Source organism: Cyphomyrmex costatus, unplaced genomic scaffold (assembly GCF_001594065.2).
Source record: "Cyphomyrmex costatus isolate MS0001 unplaced genomic scaffold, Ccosl1.0 scaffold1577, whole genome shotgun sequence".
In the NCBI taxonomy this organism is placed as follows: Eukaryota; Metazoa; Arthropoda; class Insecta; order Hymenoptera; family Formicidae; genus Cyphomyrmex; species Cyphomyrmex costatus.
In genome coordinates, this window is record NW_017275584.1 from 103525 (window position 1) to 115195 (window position 11671).

At 41.0% G+C, this 11671-nt stretch overlaps 1 protein-coding gene across 1 annotated transcript in view; it reads right to left on the reverse strand.

The window, feature by feature from the left end:
• Positions 1-11386, reverse strand: part of LOC108771381 (Inositol phosphate kinase 1) — a 22442-nt gene extending 11056 nt beyond the window's left edge. Inside the window, exons 1-3 of the mRNA XM_018536651.1 lie at positions 10983-11386; positions 8016-8065; positions 7655-7860 (exon numbers count right to left, since the gene is read on the reverse strand). Coding sequence (XP_018392153.1) covers positions 7655-7860; positions 8016-8065; positions 10983-11386 — 660 coding nt within the window. The remainder of the gene's footprint in view (positions 1-7654; positions 7861-8015; positions 8066-10982) is intronic.
• Between the last annotated feature and the right edge of the window lie 285 nt (positions 11387-11671).

Here is an 11671-nt window from a genome sequence, read left to right on the forward strand (position 1 = left end):
CAAGAATTATGTTCTATTATCATTCATAAGTTTATTTATGTTTAGATCAAGATGCTTATTATCATTAAGTGTGAATTTATATACCGTGTATGTAGTTCTGTCAATCGCGTGCCGAACATTTTTTCAGACTTACAACGCAACTCTAAATAACTACCGCGGTAATATCACTTTAGTTAGATTGACAATACAATCTAACAAATTTCGATGCTTATAGCATCTTATTAGATCTTAATAATATGTTGAAAGACATATATTAAAATTCAATATTAAAGTAATGATAATTGAAAACTGTGAAAAATAAGATTGCGAAGAATATCACAAGTTGGCGTTTCGTCCCGGCTTCCACTACTGGACTCATCAGTAAGGTAATGTAGTGGGAGCCTACCTTAGACGCCGGTGTAAGTTATTAAATCGAGACTCTATATAAAGAGACATACTTGTGTTTCAGCACTTGCGAGAAATTTTAACGAATATCAATTGAATAGACCTCTGATGGCGAGTCGACGTAATAATATTCTTCGCAATATCTGTCTATAAGAGTAGTAATAATAACGTCATATTCAGGCGACGTATATTTTAACAAATAATAGAATCTTATTTTACGACCGTACATTGTTAAACAATAACAAGAAAGAAGGAAGCACAAAGCGAAGCCTATCGGTCAAAGCTAGATCAAGATGCTTATTATCATTAAGATCTATTAATCTTAAGATTATTATCTTAATGATAATAAGCATCTTGATCTAGCTTTGACCGATAGGCTTCGCTTTGTGCTTCCTTCTTTCTTGTTATTGTTTAACAATGTACGGTCGTAAAATAAGATTCTATTATTTGTTAAAATATACGTCGCCTGAAAATGACGTTATTATTACTACTCTTATAGACAGATATTGCGAAGAATATTATTACGTCGACTCGCCATCAGAGGTCTATTCAATTGATATTCGTTAAAATTTCTCGCAAGTGCTGAAATACACGTATGTCTCTTTATATAGAGTCTCGATTTAATAACTTACACCGGCGTCTAAGGTAGGCTCCCACTACATTACCTTACTGATGAGTCCAGTAGTGGAAGCCGGGACGAAACGCCAACTTGTGATATTCTTCGCAATCTTATTTTTCACAGTTTTCAATTATCATTACTTTAATATTGAATTTTAATATATGTCTTTCAACATATTATTAAGATCTAATAAGATGCTATAAGCATCGAAATTTGTTAGATTGTATTGTCAATCTAACTAAAGTGATATTACCGCGGTAGTTATTTATTTATGTTCTTACGGATACGCGCGCGCGACCTAAGGTGATACTGTGCGTATCATTATAAGCAGCCAATATCTGTGTTCTATTGTTCATACTCTCTTGGTCTTCTTCCTAGGTGCACGGTTAGCGCTGTTGTCACTATACTCTCTTATGTTCGCGCGCGCCACGTTTTTGGTATCCATCGACAAATCGGTCAAGTTCGTTTCTTTCTGTATTTTATGTATGCAATCTGAGATAAAAACGGATTCAGAAGGATATCGCGCGCTTGTCTCTTTTATTTCTCCTTCATTTTGCGAATCGTAATAAAATTAGTTACAACCTTAACATTTATAAAACACTGTTTAAAACGTGCTCAAAACATTAAAAAGATTTAGTTTTAAAAAACCAAAAGTTTTATTTTTTTTATGTCACGCAAACCGCGTGACATAAAATATTATGAGCAACTAGTGGGGGTATAGTGTATATAGCGCGGGACGGGCGCGAATAACGCACTCGCTTCGCTCGTGCTTTCGCGCCCTTCGCGCCATAACACTAGCCCCCGCGCGTTACACAATGTACTATTTCCTCACGCGTGCACGTAATGTGCCCTATACTGCAACGCTTTTGCGTGCGGTAAATAGCCGTTGAGTTATTTCGCAAAAGCGTTGCGTTATGAAAAATAACGCAACGCTGTGGTAGGGTAGTAGCACCAGAGAGGTTTCTCTCTGGTAGCACTGATAGCACAAATAACAACACGAAGAAACCTAAATAACGCAAGGCAGTGGTAGGGTGGTAGCACAAATAACAACACAGAGAAACCTAACCTGCGTCGACGCTGGCGCCCACCCGCCCGGTATTCGTTCTTCTTCTTCTTCTTCTTTGGTTAATGGCATCTGCCTCCAGACAGTAAAATAGGAGGTCGATACGGCCAGATCACGTCTCAATAGACTTAAAATATAATAGTAACTAGTAATAGATAAATTTTTGCCACGGTCTGTCTTCTTTATGCATGTTAGCTTTCCCGTATCTCCATATGTTCCGAGAGTTCTAATGTGTTTCTCCTGTCTCAGATACGGACACGTCATCGCTAATTGTAAAAGCAAATCCAGATGCGAAAGATGCGGTAACGCCAAACACCCGGTGCCCGATGACTGCCCTCGGATTCAACTGCCACCACTTTGCTGCAACTGTGGTGGAGAACATTTACCGTCCGCCTCTAATTGCCCGGCCTTCTTAAAACAGAAGCAAATTTACGTAACAGCGGCGATAGAAAATATATCGTATGTCGAGGCGCGCTCAAAACTGGGGGGTCCTCCCCCTTCGTCTTCCTCCCTCCCTAATTCCTTTCATCCCTCCGAATTCCCCTCCCTCCCACATAATCATAATCCTCCCCGCCCTCCTGTCAACTACCAAGATTTGATGACAGAGATACCGCTTTTCTCTTCTTCTAGACCTGATATGAGCAGATCTTATGCCACAGCTTCTTCTTCAATGGCCCCCTCCAACGGCCGGCCGTACCCCTCGCCTTCTCGTGAACCTTTTATGCAGGCGAGCACTTCGGCTCCTCGTAACCACCATAATCTCGCTCATAACTACAAAAATAAATCCTCTGTCCATAACGTTGTGAAGGACAATATGCCTTTTCGCGACACCCATAATTCTTTTCTCTTCGCGCCCAATGGTAGAATGCCCTCTTCCTCTTTTTTACCTCCTCATTCTCCTCCTGTTCATAACTTCCCCTCCCCCCCTTTTGAACATTCCTCCTATACCTCACCCAATAATATTTCTTCCTCTAACCACTCCCCGGAAGCTAATTCTGGTGGACTCTCATTCGTTATACAAGCAATTATCTCTTTCTTGCAAAAAATTTTGAATTTCATTCCCAGTGGGTTGCTTAACTCCTTATTCGGTCCAGATTTTCAACGGATTATAGATTTCCTCCAAACTTTCTCCAATAACGATGCCCGTTCTTCGCTCGGTTAAAATTGCTTTCTGGAATTGTCGCGGCGCCTTGGGGAAAAAGGGAGACATTGAGAAGTTGACTGAAGCTGTGGACGTACTTTTTCTTGCGGAAACATGTGTGAGCTCTCTACGTGACTTTCGCGTAATGGGCTATGACTGCCTGCGCATCGATGCCAATCAGGCTGATGTCAGGGGAATGTTGGTTCTAATTCGCAATCCTATCCTTTATTCTTTGGTTGATCTATCTGATGCCTTTAACGGCTCCTATGAGGCCCTTGGGATTGAGCTTTCTCTTAACAGCTCACGCTTGCTTTTGATTGGTGCGTATAGACATCCTAATGCTCCTGCGCCTCCTAATTCTGTTTCTTCGCTCTCTCCTGTTCTTGACAAGTATGAATCCTTCATTCTTCTCGGAGATTTCAATGCGCATCACCCGATTTGGGGGGGCGCTAGAGCCAATGCAGCTGGTCGCATGCTCGCAAATTTTATTGATGACCATCATTTAGTTGTGCTTAATCCTCCTTCCTCCCCCACCCATGTTTCCTTCTCTCCTCATAGTTCCTCTACCATAGACCTCGCTTTCGCTTCTCCTCGCATATCTTCTTTATGTGATACTCAAGTATCCTCCGACTTAATGGGCAGTGACCATTTTCCTATTGAAGTTCAGGTCAATTGCGGGATCCGTACCGCTTCGGTGTTTGCTTATAAAATCAATTTATCCAATGAACAATGGTTGGAGGTACAGCGATATCTTCTTGACAATGCCAACTCCATTTCTCAAAACATCATGGATATTGATCCTGATGATCCTGTCACGCAATATAACACCTTTATGGAGTTAATATCTAGGAGCTACGAAGACTTCTCTCCTACTAAGCCGCCCTCTTCGTCTAAAAGTTCCCGATCGGCCTTTACCAAAAATGGCCCTCCTCCGTCTCCATGGTGGACTCCGGAATGCTCGGTGGCTGTAGATCAACGTCGAGAAGCCTTGAAAGTATTTAGACATAACCCCTCTAGGGATAATTATGTTTTTTACCGCTTTGTTGTTATTCAGACTCGTAAAACTCTTAGAAAAGCTAAGCGTTCTGGTTGGAAGATGTTCTGCGGCTCTCTAGATATGAAGACTCCGACCGCGCATATTTGGCGAATGCTCAAGCGTTTTCGCAATCGTCGCCTCATTCCGGCTAACTCACCGGCGCATAACAGATATGAGGACAGATCGGTCATGATCCAGGAAGCTATTGCGAAACTTTGTCCTCCTTTTGTCCCCCCCTTCGCCTCCTATTATTTCTGAAGCCTACACTGGCGTCCACGCATGGTTGGATGATCTCTTTACTCTTGAAGAATTGTCTGCAGCTCTCCAATCGGTTAAATCTTCCTCTAGTCCGGGGTTGGACAGAATCGACTATCGTTTGGTTAAGGCTCTCCCTGTCGAACTTATGCACACACTGCTCAAAATCTTCAATAATCTCTATCGCTGTTCCACTTTCCCCTCTCAATGGTCCCACTCCTTAATCCATTTACTTCCTAAGCCTAACAACAGTGGTGTCCGGCCTATTTCGCTCACCTCCTGTCTACTTAAAATTATGGAAAGGATGATCTTGAATTACCTCTATTGGCTTGTGGAATCTCCTCTGTCAGATATACTTCCGAATAACCAATTTGGTTTCCGGAAATTCCGCTCTTGCCAAGACGACCTTACAGCACTTGTGGCCTCCATTCACGCGGGCTTTCTAACTAAGCAAAATACGGTAGCTGTATTTGTTGATATCAAGTCTGCCTTCGATAATGTCTTACCACACATCCTTATTCAAGACCTTCTTGAATTAGATTTCCCTCCTCTCCTGATTTCTTTCATTCATAACCTCATTTCTGAACGCACGGTGCAATTTATCAACCAGGGTATCATCTCCGCGCTTCTTACCTCTTTTAAAGGCACCCCTCAGGGCTCTGTCCTTAGTCCTTCACTCTTTAATTTCTACTTAAGGAAAATCAATGACGTTCTTCATCCCGACACAGAGCTCCTTCAATTTGCGGATGATATCGTTATCTTCTCATCACACAAAGATATCATGTCAGCTATTCACTCTGTCGAACAGTCCCTTCTGGAATTGGATGCATATTTGCGTGAGCGGGGTCTAGATATATCTTTAAACAAAACGCAATATATGATCTTTTCCACTAGTAGGTCTCTTAATTACAGGAACCTTTATCTAACGTTCCAAGACCAACATATCTATCCTTCTAACGAAGTACGTTTCCTCGGTGTCCTGCTGGACCCCACGCTATCTGGCAAGGCACATATGACAGCGGTGATCGATAAAGGTAAACGTATACTTCAAATCATCCGCGCTCTCAGGGGGACTTGGTGGGGAGCCCACCCGCACCTGCTCCTCAACGTTTATAGATTCATGCTTCGTGCTTCTGTAGAATACGCTGCGCAAATTTTTGGAATGAACCACAACCCTCGTTCCCGGGCACTCCAAGTTATTCAAAATCAAGCCCTCCGTCTCTGTTTCGGATACCGCATCTCCACACCTCTCAACGTCATTTACGCTGAAACAGTAGAACTCACGCTTTCCTTTAGATTTCGCCTTCTCACTTCTCGATACTTCACCAAAATTTCCTCTGTGCACAGGCATATCACCAGGGATAAACTTCACCTACTTTGTGATACTGCTAGGGCCACCTCTAGGATGGACTACTTACACAAGCACTTCCCTGCGGCGAACCTGTTTCTACACATCTGGTACTATTACCACTCTTTCGTGGATCGCTCTTACACGCTTCCCTCCTTTCGCTCCTCCTTTCGTTCCTCCTCTATTACTATCTCCTATTCCTCGCTTTCTCTTCCGCCTGTGGACATCAATCAATCAAATTCTATCCCGAGTGCTCAGTCATTCTTTGAGCATGAATTTCAACACCTTATATATGATTCTACTATTTTTACTGATGGATCTAAAACAGATCATAGTACGCATGTGGGGGCGGCGGTTTTCTCACCACAGTTGCAGGCTGAACTCATGTATAAGCTTTATGTATAAGCTCGTACACGTCGATCTTCTCGGCAGAAGCCTATGCAATATACAACGCGGTCATTATTTCTATAGATATGAATCTTCAGAATGTTACCATCGTCTCTGACTCTAAGAGTGTCTTGCAGTCTCTCAGCGGACATCGTAACCCTACGAATAACTACCTCATTCCGCTTATTAAATCTGTTTTTGAAAAGGCTCAGTTAAATGGTACGAACATTCAGTTCATCTGGGTTCCCTCACACAGCGGCATCACGGGTAACGAAAAGGCCGACCAGCTCGCCAAGCGGGTTATTCGTAAGGGTATTGAACCCAACTTCAAAGTACCTTACTCCGACATTTGTGCGGTCATTAAACATAAAATCACGGAAAATTTTTATCAATACTTAGTATCGCTGGCAGATTTTAAAGGCTCATATTTCTTCTCTCACATTTTTAAAATAACCGCCAAACCCTGGTACTTCCGCTTAAAGATCTCTAGGGACGCCATTGTCATGATTAACCGTCTGCGCTCTGACCACTATAATCTCAACCATAGCCTACACCGCAAAAATTTGACCGAGAACCCTTCTTGTCCTTGCGGCGACCCAAAACATCCTTCACTTAATATATGAATGTCCATACTCCAGGGACGCGGCACGCTTTTTGCGACGCTTGGTCGATCGTGTCGCGACTTCTAATGATAATCTCATTAAATTTTCGCACGCCATTGCTAAACCTACTGTAAAACTCTGTAGACTTATCCTAAGTTTTAGTAAAGCATGTGGCAGACAGTTTTAAAGCTTTTCATTTTCGCGCCGCTTCGCGGCCTACGCAGGCGCTCTTCCCTGCCTCTCTTGCCTCCCCCTCCCATCCTAGCGGAGCTCTGCTCCGCTTTTACCAGGCCACACCGTCGCGAGGTTATTTGCTTGGAGACACTCACTCCAGCAAGGCGCACAAGTTCGCATTTATCTATTACTAGTTACTATTATATTTTAAGTCTATTGAAACGTGATCTGGCCGTATCGACCTCCTATTTTACTGTTTGGAGGCGGGTGCCATTAACCAAAGAAGAAGAAGAAGCTTCGCTCGTGCGCTCGCGCGCCCGTGTCGCGTAATAGACAACTTACCACACATGTTACACAATGTACTATTAAACAACATTTGTCAATTCTGTTGTAAAGTCAATATCATTATTTATTATTAATCTTCAACTACAGCAACGAATAATTTGGACACGAAATAAAATTTTTAGATGATTGTACAATCTGTACAAATGATACTTTGAGATTCTTATATGATTATTTCTAAACAGATAAAAATTGAATCTTTCCCCTACCAATCACCATAAGACGGAGGTTTCCTCGCGTTTTTTGAATTTCAAATAAAACTTTGGTATAATTTTCATAGCTGTATTTGAGAATAAAAAGTACCTTAGCATACTGATTGAGGCAATACGGACATCGAGGAAATTCTTGTTCTACCTCTGGTAAATATCCTTGTTTTGGTTTTATCTCCACGCAAAACGTTGAGCGGCTTCGGAAGACGGTTTGATCAAGTTCTAATTGCAAATCCAAAAGCGTATAATCAGGAAACTTCGTGGCGTACGTGTCCGTGATTTTCTTATAGCGGCGTAACTCTGCAACAAAGGTGTAGCACACAATATATTTATCATGTTTAATCTTACGTAAGTATTACATTGAAAATGTAGTTTGGCAATATACTGACATTGATTTTAAAAGTCATTTTCGGTAAGTTATTTGTAGTGCAATAGCGAATCATTTATCTATTTACTTATATGGGGATCCCCATTTGACAAGCTCAGCATAGAGGGCAGCACCGAACTAGGGGACATAATCGCGAAAGCGTATTTCGCTTATAATGGAGTGATGTGCATTAAAATTATTAAAAAATAAATAATATGACAAGAATAAGGAAACTGCAATAACTAACAGTCTACTAAGCCATCTCCGGTCAAAGCTAGATCACGATGCTTATTATAATGTGTGAATTTTATATACTACGTATGTAGTTACCAATCGCGTACCGAAAATTTTTTCAGACTTACAACGCAACACTAAACAACTACCGCAGTAATATCACTTTTTAGTTAAATTGTCCAAGCAAATCTAACAATTATTTGATGTATATATAGTGTTGTAGCCTGCGAGTGCTACCACAATTAAGTCTCGCATTTCAGCCTAGCAACGAGCTGGCGGAAATGCAAGATTATTACTGCAAAGCAACCTTTGCATTTCGGCGTAGCAACGACTTGCGGAAATGCAAGGCTGCAAATTCCATAACGCGTGCAGACAACGATCACTGATCGAACGCAAGCAATGACCGCACGCACATCGAACAATTATTAATAAAAAGCAAATCTTGCATTTCGACAGGACAACGAACTGCCGAAATGCAAGAGGACGAAGTCCGCGTTGCACACGGCACGAATGCCGCTAGTTCGATGACTCCGCGACGCCTATATATTCGGCGATCTAAGGACCGGCGAGAGAGTCTTGTCATACATCTAAACGTAACGATACGTTACGCGCGTCGCGAGAACCGAGTCATATTACATCCGCGATAACGAGTATCGCCAACCGGTCTAAGTCACGAGCGAGGACTTTAACCCGAGTATATTCTTTAAATTAAATTCAACTATTATAATCAACTACTCGAATTGTAACAATCAAAGTGTAATCTTTTAATCGGGTAATTATATTAATTAAATAAAGGGTTAAATGTAACTAGTGGTAATAACCACTCGAAATTGTAATTGTTATAATAAATAAAAGGGGTTATTTTAATAAAAGTGTGGTGCAGTGAGTGTTTGTTCTACGACCTTGACCACTTTCCTCGTTTTCCTCGTGGGTTCCAACCCTTTGAGCGGATCGAATCCCAAAATAATATCATGTTGCACCGAGAGGTACAACAATAGAATCTCGATTTAATAACTAAAACAGGCGTCTAAGGTAGGTTTCCATTACAATGCCTTACTGATGAGTCCAGTAGTGGAAACCGGGACGAAACGCCAACCCGTGTATATTCTTCGCAATCTTATTTTTCACAGATTTTAGATTCATCATTACTTTAACATTTACATTGTTAAATTTTAATATATGTCTTTCAACATATTATTAAAGATCTAATAAGATGCTATATAAGCATCAAATAATTGTTAGATTTGCTTGGGCAATTTAACTAAAAAGTGATATTACTGCGGTAATTGAAAAAATTTTCGGCACGCGATTGGTAACTACATACGTGGTATATAAAATTCACACATTATAATAAGCATTGTGATCTAGCTTTGACCGAAGATGGTTTAGTAGACTGTTAGTTATTGCAGTTTCCTTATTCTTGTCAAATTATTGTTTATTAATGGTACGGTCGTAAAAAGGATTCTAATATTTGATAAATAATATGGATTATAGTTAATTGAAAGTAGCTCAATTAAAGGAAGAATTGAAGAGAAGGGGAGCGCCTTTGAGAGGAAAAAAGGTCGAACTTATGAAAAGACAGGTGATGTCGATATAATGTCGATAGCTTGTCAAGCTATCGTGTGATTTTAATGAAAAGTCACAAAAAAAGGATCAATGTATCTATAGCAAGACAGTTATTTACTTCGGTTATTTATTTATAATTTACTGTGAACTTTAATACACTGCTTATAGAACATTTATTAAGGATTGAGGTTAAAATTGAAATAATCATACGGCCATCAACAGTCTCTAATTCTTATTTCTATCTACTAGATTCATATATAGCATATGTAAACAACAACAACTTTGATGTACAAACTCATCTGAATCAAAGCCAGTGGTATTATAATCCTCGAGTCTAAAATAATCTGCACACACACGCGATTCTGCACTCGGGCGGAAATCTTTACGGTTTATTGCTGTAATCCACGGTTTTTTCATTCCCTCATCTTTTGGGAATCGATGCCCTCCCCTATTTTTGGATCCGTATGCCACACACATGCTCGGCATGTCAAAATTAATATATTAATCTTTTTATGTTTTATAGACACAAATTGACATATGTCAATTACACTAGCCAAGTACACTAGCGCTCCTAACGGCTATAAGTGGCAGTGGGGATTCCTATAATATTAATAATAAATTCTTATTATATATAATAAACTAAATAATGAAACTTGCATATATACAACTCATGAGTTGATCTTGCATAAATGTTGAAAAATATTGGACAGATTTAAATATACATACAATTTAAATACAGAAAAAATATATTTTAATATTTCTTTTTATAGTCTCAGTCGACAAATATTTAGATTTTTATTAGAACTATTAAATTCACAATTATCAAAACAGTCTGAGGGATGTGGTAGACATACTATATCACCCGAGAAAACCTTATTGTTAGCAATATGGATGATGGCGACTCCTAATTCATACAGGTGAGTTTTATTGGTTAAAGTTAAGGTTTAAGTAAAGTCTTAGAAAAAATGATTGATCAATGTTGAATCAATGCTGATTTAACATCGCTCAGCAGTAGATGATATAAGAGAGTTCTAACTCGGGAGCAATGAGGGGGGGTGAGGTGCACGGGGAAGGTACGTGGGAGGGGGAGCCGGGCCGCTGCCGCGCCGCTGGCCTCTCGCCCGCCTCATCGCGCCGCTGGGACTCCAAGCCGTCCCCCCCGCTTCCCCCTCGGGATATATCGTTACAAAAGACCACCGCCGATGAAGTCATCATCGGGTGCGAGGATTAAATTAATTAAAAATGTTATACTCACCATCGGTGGTAGCAGTGGCAACTCTCCCCCGACGATGGCCACTTCTCATGCAGGTGACCGAGGAGTAGGAAGAAATCCTCCACTTCGCCCACCTGCATGTGGTGCATGAGCACCCGGTCAATCAGGGGAGTCTCACCGACGACGTCCTCGTCGTCCACGTCGACGTCGTCGTTTACGACGCGTATTTCTTCAATGATGACGACGTCGTCGTCGTCCTCGTCGACATCCTCCATGTCGGCGTCGTCGTCGCCACCGTCCTCGTCGTCGATGACGACGACGTCCTCCATAGGAGAAGGTGAAGGAGGGGGTGTCGGAGGTAGCCATAGGGGGCTCTCAATCTCCATAGCTACCTCCATGGCTACCTCCATGGCGATGTCGATGGCAATGTCCATCGATACCTCCATCACCTCCTCGTCTGCCAAAAACTCGCGTATAAAATATTAACTCAATTGAGTTTTACGTATTGAGTTTTACGTATTGAGTTTTATGTATAGAGTTTTAGTATAGTTTACCTGTACATATACTTGTACTTAGACGTATTGAGTTTTGTGTATTGGGTTCTACGTATTGAGTTTATACTGAGTTTATACTTATACTCGTACCTATACTTATACCTAGACGTATTGAGTTTTACGTATTGAGTTTTACGTATTGAGTTTTACGTATTGAGTTTTACGTATTGAGTTTTA